The sequence below is a fragment of the Hylobates moloch genome, unplaced genomic scaffold, assembly GCF_009828535.3.
Source record: "Hylobates moloch isolate HMO894 unplaced genomic scaffold, HMol_V3 SCAFFOLD_7, whole genome shotgun sequence".
Classification (NCBI taxonomy): domain Eukaryota; kingdom Metazoa; phylum Chordata; class Mammalia; order Primates; family Hylobatidae; genus Hylobates; species Hylobates moloch.
The window spans coordinates 115,973,116-115,993,073 of record NW_026652282.1 but is presented as its reverse complement, the minus strand read 5'-3'; the positions used below and the strand labels follow the sequence as shown (position 1 = coordinate 115,993,073).

The 19,958-nt window shown below is 49.3% G+C and overlaps 2 protein-coding genes and 2 pseudogenes across 2 annotated transcripts; 2 read left to right on the top strand and 2 right to left on the bottom strand.

The window, feature by feature from the left end:
* Nucleotides 1-4,135, top strand: part of LOC116811198 (tRNA (guanine-N(7)-)-methyltransferase non-catalytic subunit WDR4-like) — a 68,086-nt pseudogene extending 63,951 nt beyond the window's left edge.
* Nucleotides 4,136-5,979: 1,844 nt separating this feature from the next.
* LOC116811197 (rootletin-like) lies at nt 5,980-7,574 on the bottom strand (the record flags this gene model as incomplete). The annotated part of the gene is given in 2 exon segments (XM_058441357.1): nt 5,980-7,511; nt 7,514-7,574. Coding segments are annotated over 2 exon segments (1,593 nt in total), but the record flags the coding sequence as incomplete, so codon positions are not given.
* Nucleotides 7,575-13,399: 5,825 nt separating this feature from the next.
* LOC116812400 (5S ribosomal RNA) lies at nt 13,400-13,517 on the top strand (annotated as a pseudogene).
* A 91-nt stretch (nt 13,518-13,608) lies between these two features.
* On the bottom strand, nt 13,609-19,753 carry SMIM10L2A (small integral membrane protein 10 like 2A). Its single transcript, XM_032757680.2, has 2 exons — nt 18,946-19,753; nt 13,609-18,040 (listed from the first exon to the last, which is right to left on the bottom strand). Exon 1 carries the CDS (start codon nt 19,536-19,538, stop codon nt 19,302-19,304), a length of 237 nt encoding a protein of 78 aa, XP_032613571.1. The 5' UTR covers nt 19,539-19,753; the 3' UTR covers nt 13,609-18,040; nt 18,946-19,301.
* Between the last annotated feature and the right edge of the window lie 205 nt (nt 19,754-19,958).

Sequence of the window (19,958 nt, the reverse complement as noted above, 5' to 3'; positions counted from 1 at the left end):
AAAAAAAAAAAAAAAAACCACACTTGTTGGTGATTCAGATGCACTTTGGGGCTAGACTTAAATTGCTGATATCTTTTAGTGCTCTGGGGAGATGTTTAAGAATCTTCAGATGCTGCTGCTCATTGTGTTGATGATAATGATGAAGTTACATAATAACAGTGGTCATTTAAGGACTCTTCATATGCAGATATGATGATAGCAACAACATTTACATTCTAACCTATGCAAGGCACTCACAGTTCTAAGCAGTTGATCTATGCGTGTCCATTAATTTTCACTGCAGAAATCATGCAGAAATTGTTAACTGTCTTTGTTTGACAGAGGAAAACAGAGTCAGAGAGGTTAAGAGATGGTATGCAGGTTTACGCAGATGGTACATGTAGGGATTGAAACCCAAGCAGTCTGGCTCCAGACTCAGTGTTCTTAACTACGGCCCCCCAGTGCCTGTGGTGAGGCCACTGTGCCATACAGAGAAGTGGTGGTGCCAGGCAGGATGTGAACCTGGGCACTCTGCCTCCCGAATCCTGCATAGGTGATCATTACGCTTTTTGTAATCTGTATCTCAAATCCAGGTCATTCTATTTCTAGAAGTAGATGATTGTCTACCATATCTTCCTCTGGTAGGACTTATTTGTAATGGGTGTTTGCTTTTGAGATTAATGTAAACTGTTGTTTGCTAATCCCATAGATGACACCACATTGAAAACTGTGCGGGGAGTTGTGACAAGTTTCTCTAGTGATTATGGCTTGATTAATCAATTGATCTACTTCAGTAGTGATGTTGTCACTGACAATGTGGCTCTGAAAGTTGGACAAAAAGTTACTGCAGTTGCGGAAGAAGATAAAACATCTCATGGATTGAAAGCTATCAAAGTAACATTTGCATGAGTTTGGGGATAGTCTCTTATCCTCGTGGGCTTTCAATTTTGCTTTTCTTGTATTAATCCAGCCTCTCTAATGTGATCTGTAGAGTAGATGTAGAGTGAAAATTGAAGTCCCACTCCCCTGACTGTGCAGGTTCTCTTGTTCTAATATCAATAGTGATTTATGTTGCTAAGAGTAAAAATTGTTGAGGTCAGGAGTTCGAGGCCAGCTTGGCCAACATGGCAAAACCCTGTGTCTACTAAAAATACAAAAATTAGCTGGGCGTGGCGGTGGGCACCTGTAATCCCAGCTACTTGGGAGGCTGAGGCAGGAGAATTGCTTGAACCCGGGAGGCAGAGGTTGCAGTGAACAGAGATGGCGCCACTGCACTCCAGCCTGGGCAACAAGAGTGAAACTACGTCTCAAAAACAAAACAAAACAAAACAAAAAAAGTAAAAATTGTATATTTGTTCTTCTACTATTTAAACAATATGGTTAACATTGATAATTACTGGACTTTATATAATTCTATAACTTTATTTTTCAGGTTAAAAAAAACCTCACCGTTTTCCAGTATTATGCATTCATAGAAGTAGAATTGCTATCTCAAATGATGTGCATTTTAAACTTAAAAAAAAGCTTTATCGAGGTACAATTTACATACCATAAAATTTTCTCATTTTAAGGGTATAATTCATTGACTTTTTGGTAGATTTACAGAGTCATGTAACCATCATCACAGTCCAGATAGCTACCATTTTGATGGGTATTATCAAATTATCTTTTGGCTGTATTGTACTAATTGATACTCTTAGCAACAGGCTGCGAGACTGCCTGTTTGCCAGTATTAGCAAGGATAGGAATATGATCAACCTGAAATCTTTGCCAATGTTAGAAGTGAAAAGCAGTCTCATAATTTTATTTGGAATTTCTTTACGTCTTAATGAGATCACTGCAACTTTTATTTTCTTAGAATTATTTATGTGTTAGTGGCATTACAGCTACTTTTATGTTAGGAAAATTAAGATTTTATTAGGAAAATTAGTATATAAATATTTTGCAGTTATTTCCACAGGACAGTCTTTTAGCTTTGTTTCATGCTGTTCAATTTTTTGTATTAAATATGTCCATCTTGTCCATGGGGCTTTTGGGTTCAGTAAGAACTCATTCCAATTCATAATTCACATGAGTATTCACTTAGCTTTTCCTATGAACATTATTATTTATTTATATCTAAACTTCCAGTCTGCCTGTAATTGATTGAGGTGCACAAACTGAGAGAGGGATCTATATTTAGTTTCAATAATGGCTACCTACTTGTTCCTTGCCATTAACTGTATAATCCACTTTGTCCCTATTGTATCGAAATGCCTTCTATCATACGATACAAGCATTTTAATCTGTCTGCACTGTTGTGTTGAATACTATTTGGGAGGGAAAATAAACAGAATTGGGAGAGTGGGAGTTTGACATGGAATGTGGAGTAAGGTTTAGTCGGCGTGTGGTTGTACACTAGTTTGGAGTCAGGGTAGAGAGAGGTCAGAGGGCGCTATGGATCACAACTTGAATACTGACAGAAGTGGTGTTGGATAGACAGATGGGAGCCTGGTGCTTCATTCCTCAATGAAAGTGAATGAGGGGGAAGTAACCATGAGAGTAGTACAGGTATTGACAGTTGGAAGATGCCAATTGAAAAATGGATACCAATGAAGTAGGTATTTAAAAAACTTGAAAGCTGATTTACAGCTCAATGGCTTATTCTCATAAAAAAAACTTTGAACAAGAAATTGCACTCCTAGAAGTTTATCCTACAGAAATAAAATCAGGCAAATAGGCAATGTATTTGGATAAAAGCTAAATGCCCAACAATGTGGAATTAGGTCAATAAATTATGGCACATCCAATCTTTTAGATTATGTATTTCCCTTTCAGTAGTCTTTTGTTCTATAAAAATGTTTATGATCACCATGTGTTATTTGAATACTACACACAATGTTAAATTTTACTTTTGGAACAAGGCATATATACTTTTGCAGAGAAAAAAAACACCTGGATCAGAGTAAATATGAAAATGTGGTCAATGGTTGTCTTTAGATTATGCATTGTGCTTATTTTTTTCTACTTTTTCTATAATGAACATGTATTATTTTTGTAATTATAAAGTATCAAATAAGGACTATAACACTTCCAATAAGCAAAAAGGTTTGTATGCCTCTCTATCATAGATAAATTAAAGCCCTAATTTGACTTGATATTTTTAGACCCTTTTCCCAGTTGAGGTTATTTTTACAACTTTATTTCATGCTTGTTCCCCAGGCCTGGATATTGAATGTTATGGTTTTGCTTCTTCTTCCCCTCACTTGTGTTGTTTTTCCTTTCTCTCTGCTCTTGCCCAAACCCCACATTTGCCAGGTTAAATCTTTGTCTTCTTTCACAACCCAGCTCAAATCTGACTTCCTCCAAGAAATGTCCTTCTTTTCTCTAATTCTGAAATTTTCTCCCTTCAGGGAATCCAATTTTTGAACTTGTTTTATATCCTTTATCACAGCTTATTTAAAACTTGTTATTGTTCTCTTTTATTCTCATTACATTGCGAAGTCCTACTGGGCAAGAATAGTTATTATCATTATTTTTTATTATTATTATTATCATTATTATTATTTGAGACAGAGTCTCACTCTGTCGCCCAGGCTAGAGTGCAGTGGCGCGATCTTGGCTCACTGCAACCTATGCTTCCTGTGTTCAAGTGATTCTCATGCCTCAGCCTCCCGTGTAGCTGGGATTACAGGAGCCTGCCACCACACCTGGCTAATTTTATTCTTAATAGAGATGGGGTGTCACCATGTTGGCCAGCTGGTCTCAGACTCCTAACCTCAGGTAATCTGCCCACGTTGGCCTCCCAAAGTGCTGGGATTACAGGTGTGAGCTACCACGCCCGGCCAATTTATTTTTAAAAATCTTTGAATCTAATGCTATGAGTGCATTAAATTTGGGTGTGCAAATGACATTTTTGAACACATTTTAACAGTATTTGTAGCAAGGCATTATGTTTACCATCACCTTGTGTCTATGATCTATTGGTCACGTGAAATACGTTCACTAATGTTGATGACAGTGGTTTAAAATATTTATTGAACAATGTTTTAAGCATATAAGTTCCCATTTAAATTGTTTTTGTAACTGTTTTGTTATCTTACAGGTAGATGCTATCCCTGATAATTTTGACAGCAATGCACCACAAAACTCGAGAGACATTGATGTTACTCTATAGTTTGAGTGAGGAAACTGGCCAGAAATAGCAGGCCTTTGCACATGCTCTGCCTTTTCTCTTTTCAAAGAAGCCTGAGCTATTTCAGTAGGTCCTTGGTACTCTGGTACCCTGCTTGTCTACCAAAGGAGGCGTTAGTGTATGTTCCTATATTCACTCCCAATATTAACTCTGGTGGTCCCATGGGCCTCATTTCATCAGCTGGGTATATTGACAGTGATTTAGCAATCTAATATCCTAGAGTAGGGGCAAAAGAGGACACTGACAATTATCCCAGTTTCCTGGTCCAGTGTCAGGCAATGTAACTGGTTACTACACCCTTCTAATCAGGATTGGTATGGCTGTGGAATCCTGTTTTTGTCTCATTCTCATGGACAGAAAAAAGGGAAGAGAGTTAAATGATGGCTTCCTCCCTCTCCTGACTTAGTTACAGCAAAAAAGATCTATGACAGGGGAAGGTGTCTGCCACATAAAATGCTGATGCACTTGTATCATGAGTGTCCCTACACTCACACGTGTGCCAGGACTTCCTTATGATGGTCAGGTTATTTGCTGGGTTAGTGCTGTAATCTGTGGCTGTAAAGCAAATGTAAGGAAATTGATCCATGTCTGCTTAGAAACAACTCTGAGCTAAGCCTCGAGTAAACATATTGTTATTTGAAATCATCTTACAGACTTAGGTCACTTCATATGTGCCATCTCTGATCTTCGCAGCAATGTAGCAGAGAGCTATGCAGGTTAGATAGCTGTCATTTCCAATTTTCAGATGAAACTGAGGCACTGATTAAGTAGCATATTCAAGATGACATGGCTTGTAAATGGTGACACAAGAATTTAAACACAGGTTTCTAGATTCTAAGTGCAGTACTCTGTTATACGACTATTTCTCTACATGGAGTATGGAGTCAGGAGAGAGTGTACCTTGAGAAATGGCAGTTACTGCAATGGTGAACGGAAAACTAAAACAGCCTCATTAACAAATGTAAGTACAGGCCAGGCACGGTGGCTCAGCCTGTAATCCCAGCACTTTGGGAGGCCGAGGCGGGCGGAACACCTGAGGTTGGGACTTCAAGACCAGCCTCAACATGGAGAAATGCTGTCTCTACTAAAAATACAAAATTAGCCGGGCGTGGTGGTGCACGCCCGTAATCCCAGCTACTCGGGAGGCTGAGGCAGGAGAATTGCTTGAACCTGGGAGGCGGAGGTTGCGGTGAGCCGAGATCATGCTATTGCACTCCAGCCTAGGCAACAAGAGCCAAACTCTGTCTCAAAAAAAACAAAAACAAAAACAAATTACAACAACAAAAAAAAGTAAGTACAAAGTCCTAATCTGTGATAATTCTTTTTGTTTTTGAAACAGCCTTGTTCTATTGCTCAGGCTGGAGTGCAGTGGCACAATAATCGCTATTTTTTTGTAAAGGCAGGGTCTCACTATGGTGCCTAGGCTGCTCTTGAACTCCTGGGCTCGAGTGATCCTCTTGCCTCGGCCCCTCAAAGTGCTGGGATTACAGGCATGAGCTACTGCATTCTGCCTGTGATAATGTATTTTAATTTAGTTTGAAATTTTAACTCAATGTTCTATGTAACTGTTAATAGGATGACATAACAAAGGTTCTGTGTTTAGTGTGAGAAACTGGACCAAAGAAATGTAAACAAGGTTCTTTAATGCAGGACTACTCAGCGCTCTGAAGTAATGATCACAGTGAATTTCTCAGAGCAGGGCAGGTATATGGCTTACCACAAACTACCTACCACAGAGTGCTCTTTTTGTGGAGCAGGACTCAAAACCATTATTCTCTGAAAGCGGCTTCCAGCTCCCGCCATGCTGCCTCCTTTTCGCGCTGGACTCACTGCCAGTCCTCCTCATGGGCTGCCCACTGCTCCCGCAGAGAGGCCTGGGCCTCCTGCTCAGCCTGCACCCGCTTCTGGGCCATCAGCTCCTTGTCTAGGCTGGCTTTCTCCTTTGTAGCTATTATTTGCTGCCGCAGGCCCGCCAGCTCCCCAGTCAGGGTCTCCTTGGCCAACAGCAGGGCCTGCCCATCGGCTTCCAGCTGATCCCGGCGGGCCTCGAGCTGAGCCAGGCGCCGTTGCACCTCAAACAGGCTGCCCTCCCGGGCTTTCTTCTCCAAGCGCAGGCGTGTGGCCTCCTCTGGCAGGGTCCTGCCTTCACGCTCCGCGGCCGCCAGCTGCATAACCAGGCCAGTGTGCCCCTTGGCTAGCGCCTCCTTCTCCTGGGCCACTGGCTCTGGCGCCTCCGCCTGCCACTGTGCCTCCCGCCGAGCCTGCTCCAGCTCCTGCTCCCGCCCGCTCAGCTGCTGGCAGAGCTGGGCTAGCTGCTCCTGCAGCCTGCTGCGCTCACGGCGCAGCGTGTGGAGCTGCTGCTCCAGCGCCTCCTGGACCTCCTCTGCCACTCGCAGGGAGCCCTCCAGGCCCTGCCGCGCCAACTCCTGCTCCAATCGCAGCTCCTCCAGCAGCTCCTGCTCTTCCCGCGCAGCGGAGGCTTCCTGCTCCGCCTGCCGCAGCCGGCCCTGCAGGGCTACCTTTTCTTCCTCCAGCTGGGCGACAAGGCGGTTCAGATCCAACTTGTCCTGAGCGAGGCTCTCATTGAGGGCGCTCAGCTTGGACAGGGAGTCCTGCAGGGAGGCCTCCTCTGCCCTCAGCTTGGTCACGGAGAGCTCGAGTTTCACCTGGCCAACCTCAACCTTGGTCAGCGCCTCGGCCACCTCGGCCTTCTCGGCCTGCAGCATGTCCCGCTGCAGTGTGGGGCAGCTCAGCGCCTCCCTCACCTCCACCAGCTCTTTGGCCAGGCCTGAGCGCTTCCCTTCCAGCTGCTCTAGTTGTTTATGGCTGCGCTCAAGCTCCTGGCGCACCCGTGCACCATCCTGCACGGCGTCCTCCTGCTCTTCCTCCAATCGGTCCCGTTGGCGCCGCAGCTCCTCCTGGGCAGCCTGCAGCTTCTCCCGCTCCTTCAGAAGGTCCTTGGCCTGTTGCTGGGCCACCTGCAGACGGTGGGCCAGGTTGCTCTTCTCCCTGCTCAGGAGCTCATTGGCGTTCCGCAGCCTCTGTACCTCGCGCTGGGCGTCCTCTTGGGCCTGCATGGCGCCATCCGTCTTGTCCCGCTGGTGCTGGAGCTGTTCCTCTAGGGCCCGCCGCTCAACCTCGCTGTCGCTAAGCTGCTTCCACAGGGTGCCCAGCAGGTCCTGGTTTGCCTCATAGTGCCTACGCATGTCCTGGACCTGCAGCTGGCACTTGTGCAGGGCAGAGTGGATCAGGGCGAGCCTGGAGGAGTCTGAGATAGCCAGGGACCGGCCTCGGCGGGGCGAACGGCTGCTACCCAGCGAGGAGCACTGCAGTGGGGACGGGATCCGCTGGCCTGAGAGCCCCGCAGGCTGCCTTCGGACGCGTCTGCGGTGTGCTCGGAGCCGCTCAGCTGGACGCCGTCTCAGTGTCCAACAGGACTGCCTGTGCGAGGTCCCTCAGGGTCTGCTGCAGCCCTTCTCCATCCTCTGTCTCCAGGGCTACCTGCTCCTGTAGCCGCAGGGATTCCAGGGCCTCAGGCTTGCCAAGGGGCTTGTTGACCTAATCCTACTACAGATTCTGCTTCTGAAGACGCTCCACTGCCAGGGCCAGCTCTGTCACTCTGGCACTGAGGTCGGCCTTGTCCAGGTCGCTTTGCATCTGCTGCTGGGCCAGGTCCTTCTCATGGAGCACCTTGTCCCGCAGCTGCTCCTCCAGCTGGGCCTGCAGCAGGGCCTGCTTCTCCAGGGCCGCTTTAGCTCCGCTCTCTGCCAGCCGCAGGCCCGTGCTCAGTACCAGGCCCGTGCTCAGTACCAGGCCCACCTCCTGGACAGTGCATGATGTCCAGGCCAGCTCCCCTCCCAGCTGCAGCAGGTCCCTCTCGGTGGACATCTTCACCTCGCTGACGAGTCACCAGACCCCCACCTGCCTCCAGAGGAGTAACAAGAGACTGTGCTCGTTGCTGAAGTAGGCGTTGAAGGACTCCTCCTCGAGCCTCCCTGCCGCCTCCCGCTGCTCCAGCTCCTTGCGGCTGCGTGTCCAGTCGCTGGTCACCTTTCGTATGTCCTCACTCAGAGCCTGGCTGGCCGAGCCTGGCTGGCCGAGCCTGCCTGGTCCAGCTGCTCTCGGAGCATGGCATTCACCTGGACAAGGCTGGCATTCCTCTGCTCCTCCTCCTCCAGCCGAATGAGGGCGCTCTCCAGGTCTTGGCTGTGCTCTGTGTCCCTCAGCCGCTGCTGCTCAAGCTCTCCGGATCTCTCTAGCAGCTGCTGCTCCAGCTCCGAGCACCTCTTCTTGTACTGGAGAATCTTGGCCTGCAGCTGCTGTACAAGCCGGGCCTGCCGCTGTTGGCCCTCCTGGTAGGCCAGCAGCTTGCGGCCAGTAGGAGGCCTGCTCCTCCTGCAGCTGCCTCCACAACTCCACACTCTGCTGTACCAGCCCCCGGGCTCCGGAATCTCCAGCTCCCCAGACTCCAGAGGCACAGCCTGCTCCAGCGCATTGTGCTTAATGGTGAGCTCATCACGCTTGGCGTGGCTCTGGGCCAGCAAGTCCTCCACGCGCGACAGCTCCTGCTCCAGCAGCTGATTCTTTTTCTGCAGCGACAGCAGCAGTGCCATCTCTGTGGCCCGCAGTGGGGCTGGGCTCTCATGCCAGAAGAGGTTGCCGGTGACAATCTCCCTGATTGGGGCAGGTAAGATGATGGTCTGAGGGTCCTGGGCCAGGTCCCGCGTGCCCAAGCCCTTCTCATGGCCCAGGACGCTTCTCTCCAGTGTCCGGATAACCGTCTCCAGTGTCAGCTGGGCCTCCTGTGCCTCCTGCAGCCCCAAGCTCATGGCGGGGTGGCTGTGGGCATCCCTCCAGCCCCCTTCTGCAGGACCCCAAGACTAGCTCAGTCTGCACGCCCCACAGCCAGGCTGCTGTGCTGAGCACCAGGCAGATTAAGCTTAAATCCCGCGGCGCCCCCTTGTGACCACAGCCGTGGGAGGAGCAGGATGGGGGTTGGGAGGGGAGAGGATGGGAAAGGAAGGAGAGGAGGGAAGCAGAGGCAGGCGGGATCCGAGGGAAGAAGAAGGAAGAGGAAGGATGAAGGAGAAGGGAGGAGAAAGGAGAGAAAGGGAGGGAAAAGAGAGAAGAGGGAATAGGGGAGGAAAGGAGGGAGGAATCTTTATTTCTTCATACAGCTTTGAGTTCCTATCTAGTATCCTTTCATTTCACTCTGCAGTACTCTCTTGAGCAGTTCTTGCAGGACAGGTGTAGTGGTAACATTAGCTTTTGTTTATCTGGGAATATCTTAATTTCTCCCCCATATTTGAGGAATAACTTTGCCAGATATAGCATTCTTAGTCAACATATTTTTAGCACTTTGAATATATCAGCTCACAGCCTTCTGGCATCTAAATTTTCTGAAGAGAAAATTGCTGACAGTTTAATTGAGGATCACTTGTATGTGATGAGTCATTTTTCTCTTGCTGCTTTCAAGATTTTTCTGTCTTTGTCTATTGACAGTTTCATTATAAGGTGCCTTGGTTTCGGGGTATCTCTCAGTTCATCTTACTTGGCATTCATTGAGATTCTTGGAGGGTTATATTCATGTCTTTCATAAAATTTGTTAAGTTTTCAGTCATTATTTCTTCAAATATTTCCTTTGCCCCTTTCTCTCTCTCCTTTCCTTTTGGGACTTCCCAAATGCATATGTTGATGGGCTTGGTGTTGTCCACAAGTCTCTCAGGCTCTGTTCATCTTTTCTTCAATCTTTTATCTACCTGTTCCTCAGACTTGATAATTTCCATTGTCCTGTCTTCAAGGTTGCTGATTCTTTCTTTTGCCACACTCAAGTCTGCCTTTAAAGCCCTCTTCTGATTTTTTTTTATTTCAGTTTTTGTACTTTTTGTCTCCACAGTCTATTTTTGGTTTCTTTCTTAGGCTTTCTATCTCTTTCTTGATACTTCCATTTTGTTCATGCATCACTTTCTTGATTTTCTCCACATCTTCCTTTAGTTCTTGAGCATTTTTAAGAGAGTTGTTTTACAGTCTTTGTCTAGTAGATTTGCTGTCATATCTACTAGATCAGGGACTGTTTCTGTCGATTTATTTTTTCCTTTGAATGTGCCATACTTTCCTGTTTCTTTGTATGCCTTGTGATTTTTTGTTGAAAATTAGACATTTGAATCTAATAATGTGAGAACTTTGGAAATCAGATTCTTCCCCTTCCTTGGTGTTTGCTGTTTTTTGTTATTGTTTTTATTTATTGTGGTTCTTTTTATTGCTGTAGGTTTTTTCTTTGCCAAAGATTAGCCTGGGGTGTAAACTTAAGATCTTCTCAGGTTTTTACTGAGCCTGCAGCTTTCCCTGTGCATGTGCAGTCACTTTCTAATTTCCTCCATATGTGCAGTTGTTTTTGAATGTCCTAGTCTTTAATCTCTGGCTTCCAAAAGAGAAACGGGAAAAATGAAGGAAGGAAAAGGAAAAGTGGTGCTAACCCTTTAAATCTTGGGAAGTTGCTTCAGCCAGAGGGGGAGGGACTTGCAACAATGGAGAGAGGTGCAACAATAATGGTCACCCACCTCTTTGTCTGCAAGTCTGTGATCAGGAGCAGCAATCAGCTATCTGAGTACAGATCTGCAATATTGGGAGGGCAAGTTCCTTTTTGCCCACCCTTGCTCGTGTAAGCTATGTGGAAACTGTGCTTGCCACAGGGCTGGGGCTGCTGGATAGATAGTTGCTAGTGGACTAAGAACACACTTTACCTCCAAACTTTCCCATGGAAATTGAAAGTCTTCAATATACTCAAGAGTTCCAAAATAGCTATATCAGGGTCTGTCAGTGCAATTTTTGTCTCAGTGGGGAGACTGATTCCTACTCCACCACCTTCCCAGAATCTTCCTAACCTTAAATTTTAAACATGCACACTAAAAATTATATTTTTTCGAATTGTTCAGCAGCTCAATTCTCTTCCTGACAAAACAAAAGCCTTACCCATGTTATCTTCCCTCAGCACTCTATCTCCACAATTCTCATGTTATTGTTTTGAATTTTAGTATAAGCTTGTTATGAGTGCACAGAAAACTTTTCTCCTCCCCTTCTCCATACATTTCCTTCTACCCATGCTTCTTTTTATAAGTGTGAGTACAGACTGAGAGTACAGACTCAAGAGAAAAACTATCTGGGCACAAATCTTTGCTCCACCAGGTGTGTGACCTTGGGCAAGTTTCTTTACCGCTCTGAGCCCAAGTTTCCTCATGTTTATAAACAGCGATAATGTAAGTTTCTGTTTTAGGGTCACGGTATTACATTATTTAGTATATGTAATGTGCTTAGAGCAGTACCTGACACAAAGTAAGTTCTCAATAAATATGTTTTTTTTCTCCTTCCTTGTTTGCTTAACCATCAATGTATGTTGAGATTTTTAAACTCATTTTAATTACTATTTACTTGCTGTTATTTCTTGACTTCCATTCCTTCCTTGTGGGTTTCTCATTCTTATTGCTAACATAGATTTTTTCAGTAATTGTTTCAGTGAGAGTTGATGGATAGTAAAATGTCCAAGTTCTTCTATGTGTCCGAAGATGCTCATTTCACATTTTTTCATAAGTTCTAGGCTTATAGATTTCTTGTCATGCTTTGAAGACATTAATTGTGACACATATGGAATATCGAGACTAAGTATCCATCCCAGTCCCCTAATGTGCCTTCCTGGACTTCACAGTCAGAAAAGTCTAAATCTATATTTCTCAGATTACCCTGTAGTAGGAGGTTCTGAATATGAATGATATCCCACCAGTTAGGTACTCTTGGGTGAGACTGAAATGATGCATGGGAAGCAGCAGCCACCTTCCTGCTTCTTTGGGTCTTTCTGCTTGTGAATACAGTCATGCAGACTTTATGTTTTCCTGCTTCAGTGTTCCTTTGTGTAGTAACTAGCTTCATGATGTCAAAAGGTGGTTGTGATATGACAGCAGATTTCTGATCTCTGAATCACAGCTACAGGGATGTGTTCTTGAAGTTAACAGCTTCAGTGTTGGGCTCCCAATTTCCTTCCATCTGAATTGAGTACAAGTGTTACCTACCTTAATGAGCCAGTTCTGTTTTGGTACCCTAGGAGTGTTTTTTAGAGGCCCAACCTACATTTCTTTCAGCCTCGAAATAATTTTGTAAGCATCTGGTCCATGGTTCGATTGAACTTCTGTTTAAAATAGCTACAGTGAGTTCTGTTTTCTGCAACTGAACCCTTACTGATGCATCGTCTTCTGGCACCCATTGTTGTGGATGATGTTTTTCTTTTTATGGATAATGTATCATTCCTCTCTAGTGACTTTTAGGATATTTCCTTTGTCTTCAGCGTTGTTTAGTTTAACTGAAGGGGCCCAGTGGTATATTTTGTGTATGTACATATCCTACTCACCACTTGAGGTTTTTTTTGTTTTGTTTTGTTTTTTTCCATATTGGTACAAATCCAGACCCTGCACTGAGCACAGTGCAGAATTAGGGATTAAGAGTCTAGATGTTTCACTTCATTTCAAACCATGGTTTAAGCAGGGGACTCACTTTCAGGAGAGACCCAAGGTGGATAGGTCAAGATATTCTGGTTTTCATTCATGATGAAAACATTTTCCTACCTCCTAGATCCATACAGAACACCTAGTTCTAGTTCCCTCAGTACCTGCCTACAGTTTAGCTCTCTTTCCTAGCTTCTCAGACCTGTTTCCCTTGCTAGCCTCCAAGGGCTGTGAAGCTTCAGGTCCCATTTACTGCTCTGCATTCCTTCTGCTTCTGGGTCTTAGAGGTTTCCTGGTATACTTTTGAGAATGGCTACTATTTTAAAAATATTTTTTAAATATGCTGTCCATTGTTATGGTGTGTTTGGAAAAGAAGGTGGGGAAGCAATGGATTAGGGCGGTGTTCTTTCAGGTTAGTTCAAACTGACATCCTCACCTGAAGTTGCTACCCATCACTGAATGATAAAAGGCATATCTCATTTCCTTTTTAAAAAAAAATTACTCCCTATAGTTAAAAACAGGACAACTAAGCAATAGGTCTATGAAAATATTTAATCCTGATTATATATTCAAAGGAATACAAAATAAAATATCAAAATAAACTATTTTAACCTATCAAATTGAGAGATTGACAAACCCGTTGTGAGACTCAGGGATAGGTAAAGTGGAGTAGAAGGAAAGGATCAAGTTCTCTCTGCTAGGAAACAGAGTTAGCTCTAGCCTTAAAATAGAGATGATCAAGAAGGAAACATGCATCTATAGCCATACCACCCTGAATGTGCCCAATCTCATCTGATCTTGGAAGCTAAGCAGGGTTGGGCCTGGTTAGTACTTGGAGGGGAGACTGCCAGGTATACCAGGTGCTGTAGGCTTTTTTTTTTAAAGGAAACATTTTAAAGAAGTGATGGATTAAATATTATATTGATCTTGAAGGAAGGGAAATGCACCCTGCTTGAGGCAATGAAAGGTAGTAATAATTTTTTTAATCTATTCAATCAGAATTGCCACCATTGTCTCAAAAAACTCTCATCCTGACTCCAGTGAGTAGTGCAACTTGGTATCCAAACTCTGGAGAGTATCAAAAGCCCTAAGCCATGCATACCGTTTGGTGCACTTTCTAGGAATATATATCAAGGAATTGATGACTGTGCCACAGCATTTATCCACAACAACATCTGTCACTGTATCACTTGTAAAAACAAGGAAAAACAATAACAAAAAGCAAACCAACCCCCACCAAAATAAATGACAACAAAAAAAAAACAACCAAAGGGCACTGGGGGATACATGATGAAACCTTCATACAAAAGAGATACTAGGTAGCTTTGGATGTAGGAAAATACATAATAACATGGTAAGACAAACATGAAGTAGTGGAATCAGATTTCTAAGTAGTATGTTTGTAGCTTTACATACCTAAAAGGTGCACACAAAGTGAAAATTCGTCCAAAACCCAGCAATTTCCCTTGGGAGTGGGGTGGGTAGGAGTAGGATGTGATTTTGCATGCTCTTTATATTTCCCATTTCTCAATGTATTTGATCTGGTGGCCCTGAAACTTCTCGCTTAGCTGCTTTCTTGCCCTCTCCTGACTCAGTCTCTTAGGTCCCAATCAATCTCTGGAGGTGGAATGGAAGGAAGACAGGTGGACCCAACTCAGGGTGGCCACAGCTGCTCCCACTGGGGAGCTCCATTTGGAGAAGGCTCTCAGGTCTACCCCTCATCCAAGCCCTGGATTTCTTCTGGACCTCACCCAGAGAGGACAGGGTCATCTTCCATCTTTGCTATTCCATTCCACCATTCTTCCAGCCCAATTCCCTGCCTCTCCAAGGGGCACTGGTAGCTCAGGAAAAGAGCTTCTTCTTGGGGTTCTATTTCAGACTTGGTTCCTGTCTTTGGTTTCTCTGTAAAACGGGGATAATGGTTAGGTGGTTGTGTGATTATGATGAGATTAGGAATGCAAAGCACCTAGAACGGTGCCTGGCACATGGCAGGCTATCATCAGAGGTTGGTTCCCTTCACTTGGTTCCTTTTCCCCACAGTAACAAGGCTGCTCCAGGTGAGACCTGATGACAAACAATGAACAGACATCATCATATTCACTGCTTACAAGCATCCCAATGGAGCCTTACTAAAAACTCCAGGTTGTGCACAGTTTGCCTGGCACCACACAGTAGTAAGTGGAAGAGCTGGGCTCAGGGCTCAGGGTTTTAGTCTCCTGGGGTCCCATTGGAGCAGAACCAGCCTTCCTGCCTTCTTTTCCTCTGTAGAAGGGATGGGAGGGGTGGTCCTCCCTCTTCAAGAGGCCCTGGAGCCAGTCTCTGGGAGGATCATTTCCCATCTTGGTTTGCCAAGTCACGTGATCCCTGGAGTGGGGATAAAGAGGACCATCTAGACAAAGGGCAGGGAAGCTCAAGCACTGGGGTCCATTTCTCTTGTGGTGGCAGATACCATAGGGCATTAGCACCAGTGCTTTTGGACGGGTCCTCCTTGTCAGGATGCTCTGACCCCTGGGTAGCCCTTGGCAACAGGAGTGCCCCCAGGGCCCCTAAACCCAGTCTTCACTCCTGAGTCTGAGCATAGCCCTGTGTCCTCAGGATGCCTCCCCCGCCCAGGGCCCTATGGTGCTTCCTCTAACACTACCCTCTGCCCTCCCTCCCCTGCCTTTTGCCTGCTTGCCAACCCTTACAGCAGCCACTAGGGAGCTCTCTCCGGTGGGAGCCACTAGGGAGGGGGGCTCTGATGGGACAGAATTTGCTTCCAAGGTTGGGAAAGGGAAGGCTTCCAGGGCCAGGTCCTTTATCTTCTCCAAGATTCTGCAGTAACCTTGCTGGCAGGGAGGCAGTGGGAGGTGGCCTCAAGCAGGGAGAGGAGTCTCAGTGCTACACAAAATGACCTGTGTCAAGTCTGTTTCAGTTCACTTCACCCTAGTCCACCCTCAGGATTCTACTGACTTAGACACTTTTGATCACCAGACTCTAAAAAGGAAGGGGATTTATGTTTTGGGTCGTTGAACAAAGGTTGTCAACAGGACAAGCAGCTACCTCTCGGGCCAGGCTAGGATGCTGCCTGCTTCTCATGGGACAGTGGTCCAGGTCAAGTCGGTTCTCAGCACAGCCTCTGAACAGGAAACACGGTCCCTGCCACAGCCTCCCCCAGCCCTAGCCCTCAGAGGCTTCTCCCTGCCAGCTCCTGGCCATGGGAGCTGGTGACCTCACCATGGGGCCTGTCTCCACCCGGGGCCACTGCATCACCCCCACCAGACACGGGAGGCCTCCAGTTGGGATTTTACTGTATTAAACCAAGGACTTGTTTTTTAACTTAGAGAAAACAAGAAGACGTGACAACACCAGAAACAAGAACATCTCTCTGGCCAGCCTGTGCTGACCAGTACACAGTGAATCACACACAGAAAAGTATGTCATTCTGGTCGGTGTCTAGAAGCTCCACCGCCTAGAAAACAGACTGCAAATAAATAAAGTGCATGGAGACCCCATCACGCAGCAAGGGCCCCATCCGGGAGAGAAGAGGTGGGGAGGGGAGGTAGAGAAGTGGCAAGGCGGGGCTACCACTTCAGGCAGCAGGGGTGAAAAAGCAGGGACAGGAACAGATGCTGAGGGCTTGGCCAGCCCCTCTAAGCCAATACAGCCACACCAGAAGCCACTGGGGGTGGGCAGACATGGACTTCCGTGACCCTCTTATGGAGTGGGGCTCCCTGCAGTGGGGGATCTTTTGAGGGCAGAGACCCCTGCGGCTCTGACGCACCTTTCTCCCAGTAGGGAAGCAGCTTCCAGGGTCCCAGGCCAAGCCCCTTGCATGGGGAGGGCTCAGTCACCCCCCACACTCCCATGCATGCACTCAGCAAAGAGCTTTCCTCCAGCCTTCCTGGCTGGCCCAGGAAGAGGCTGGAGCTGGGGATCCAGTCACCCAGGGGGTGACACCAGGGTTTGAAAGGGCCACATCTGTGCATCAGACACAAGGAGGCTCCTCACTTCTCTTCTCCTCCAGCCCTGTGTCACTCTTGTCCCATAGAGGCTGCCCCCAAAGATCTGTTGGGGGGACCAGCAGGCTGAAAGGCCCCCAGAGGTGGTCCAGGGTGGACAAGGTTGGGGTGGAGAGGGGCCAGCAGGGTCAGGGGTTCCCAAGAAACTTGGGACAAGGAGGTATGTCAACAGGCCCTGGATGTGGGAGACTGCAAGGGTCACGAGGCAGCCACTGTCCAGCCTCTTCTGGGGTGAGGCAGGCGGACAGCTTCATTCAGGACCTGAGTCCAGTGGGCAGCTGAGGAGGGTACATGGTAGGTGGCTGGGCCACTCTGTCCCTGGAGCTGGCCAGACTGCTGCAGTTTTCAGTCCCAGGAACTGAGAACGTGGCCCTCGGGGTACCAGTGCAAGAGATGCGGAAATGGGGATAGAGGGTAAGGGTGAGGGTCTCTTCCTGGCTCCCCTCTGGGCTGCTCCTGACCATTGTACACCAGTTAGCAGCACACCCGGGGGCCCCCAGGACCAATCCAAGCCTTGAGGATGACATTCTCCTGTGTGATCCTGGGGATGGGGGGTCGAGCTTGAGGAGAGAGAATTGGGGTCATGCCATGGGTCTCAGCCCCCGCCCACCCCAGGTTTATCCCTTCACCCTCCTGGTTATGTCGTGTCTGCAGGAGCCACAACACCAAGATCACCCCCACTTGCCCACCAAATTGGGAGGCTTGTGCCACTTCATTGCTGAGGAGCCCTTGGTGAAGCTCCAGGTGGGGTGGGGAGGCTAGGATGTGGGGGAGAGCTTGGCTCCCCAGGGGTCCTGAGGCTCATCTCTCCTGTCTCCCATCTCAGCTGTCTGTCCTCCTGATCTTCCCTGTGACTTTCCGTACTGCTCCAAGGAAAGCGAGATTCCTAGATTCCCTACCCCTGGGCCCCTTTCTCCCTTGGTGCCCCAGGAGCCCTATGCTTCCCTCTCCACTTCCTCCTCCCTCCTCCCACCATGCCAGGTCTTGGAGAAGACTTGAGAGGGGTGTGGGGGCCTGCAGGCCCAGGGGCACACGCAGTTCCTCCTCCTCCTATCTGCGTGTCAAGGGCAAATCCCCCCCCTTCCCGAAGCCTCAGTTTCCTCTGTCATTAGGAGGGGGAAATACACCTCTCTCACAGTGCTGCTAGCAGATTTCAGTTCCCAGGGAACTCAGACCTTCCTGCCCAAGCCAGGACTCGATCACTTGGCACCCCCACCCCTGTGAGCCTTTGTCCATGCTGTGCCTTTACTAGGAAGGCCCTTCTTCTCCTCTTGTTCAGGCCCTTCACGCTGCCTCTGCCCAGGCAAGTCCAGGGCCAGAGGTGCCCCGGGGCAGGGATGTGACTCTTGGCAAGGCCAGAGAAGGGGCGGGTCACCGCCTACAAACGCCAATGCCTGAAAGAGAAAAAAAGAGATGGGGACCTCAGTTGCCTAGCCACCAGACACATCCTTGCTTCCCCCAGGAATGGCCTCCTCTGCAAGCCCCTCCTCCATCTGCTCTGCCCACCCCAGGCTGAGAGCTGCTGTGTGCTCAGGGAGGTCTCTTTTTCCCACATCACTTCAATACACAGTGGGCTTCTCGAGGCCGTCTGGGGCTGGAGGATGGGACTCTGGCCCTGGGAGGGCCTTGCTAGCCAGGGGCCTTAGGGAGCATGGGCTGACATGGCGGAAGAGCAAGACTGCGGGGGAGGGGACGGTAGGAATGCGTCTCTCCCACTCTTCCCTGTCTTCAAACGCAAAGCTTGCGGGGTGCCCTCATGTAGGGGCAGGGGAGCATGAGGGACAGCGGGAGCAGGCAGAGACCAGTCCTCTGGCCCCAAAGACAAGGCAGGAGACAGTTTTTCCAAGGGCTGTGCAGGAGCTGCAGAGAGCCCCAGGGCTGACGGCTGAGAACAGATACGGGGCTCAGCCTAGAAGAGAACCGTCCTCCCTATGCCCACCGACTGGTGAGGAAGAGAAGGGTGGGGGCATCGTTGCTCCTCTAGGGCCTTCCCGGGGCCGCCCCCAGCCCATTACCCTCCATTCCTCAAGGTTCAGGGGACACCCTGGGGGCCTCTGCGGAAAGGGAGGCAGGCACTGGGGCATGGGTGGGAGGGGGCCGCCCCTCACCCTATCCTGCAATCATGACTGGGGAGGAGGGGAGAGCCTGTGGCTGCCTTTCCTTTCCCCACCTGGGCTCCCCAGCTCTTCGGGCTGGTTTGCCCCGGTGCCTTCCATATTTCCCCCTGACTGCCAAGGCGCTCTGACATCTGAAGGGCAGAGCCACCGCCCCTCCCCCATTCCAACCTGTCACCTCCTACCTTTCTGCTCGGGGCCTGGAAAGTCAATTCGCCGCAGCAGAATTCCCTCCTTCTGGTTTCCCCCTCTTTGGCCAATATGAGGCAACAGGTCGGCCGAGCCCAGGTAGTTTCTGGAGCCCGATGGCAGGGGCCCGTTCAGTGCGTTTCTGCGCGATCCAGGGCCCCCGGGCTGAGACCGCGGCCGGGGCCAGGGCTGGGCCTTCGTGCCCTGGCGGCGTAGGTCTAGAGTCCAGGGGCCCGAGCCGCCCCGCCTCCGCCCCCCGCCGCGGCCCAGCTTTCCATCATGCCGGCGACCCGGCCGGGGGCGGGCGGGGACACGGGCGCCCCTTCAGCCGGGCCTCCGCCGCCGCCGCCGCTCACTCGATCCGCACCTGCAGGCGGACGTTGAGCATCACCGAGGCCACGATGTAGAAGTAGGGGAAGTTCATGCGCAGCCGCCAGGCCAGGTCGAAGAAGGTGAGCAGCGTGCGCGTGAGCCCCTTGCAGAAGGCGCCGTACGAGCCTCGGGCCGCAGCTGAGCGCGACAGCCGCACCGCCAGGCCAGACAGGGCCGCCGCAGCCGCCGCCGCAGACAGGGCCGCCGACGCCGCCATGAGCCCGGGCCCCGCGCAGGCCCCGCCGACCGACTGACCCGCACGAGCGCGAGCCTCAGGGCGGCGGGACCCGAGCACTAACGCACCCAGCGGGTCGCCCGGAGCCGCGTCCGCCCCGCCCCCGCGCCCCGCGCCCCGCGCCCCGCCCTTGTGTTCCCCAGGCCGAGTGGGGCTCAGGCGGCCGCTGCCTCGGCCCCTCCTCCATGATCCCGCACAGCTCCGCCCCCTCCACACCTCCTCACTGCGGGCCCCCCCCGGCCAGCATAGCTGCGCCGCTGGCTTAGCCACGCCCCCAACCGGGAGCCGCAGAGAGGCTGTCAGCGCCGCGACCCCGCCTACTAGCCGTGCCCCGCAGGCTCAGCTCCGCCCACTGCCCCGTCCCGCCCACACAGCCCCGCCTCTTTCCGGGCGCCTCCGGAG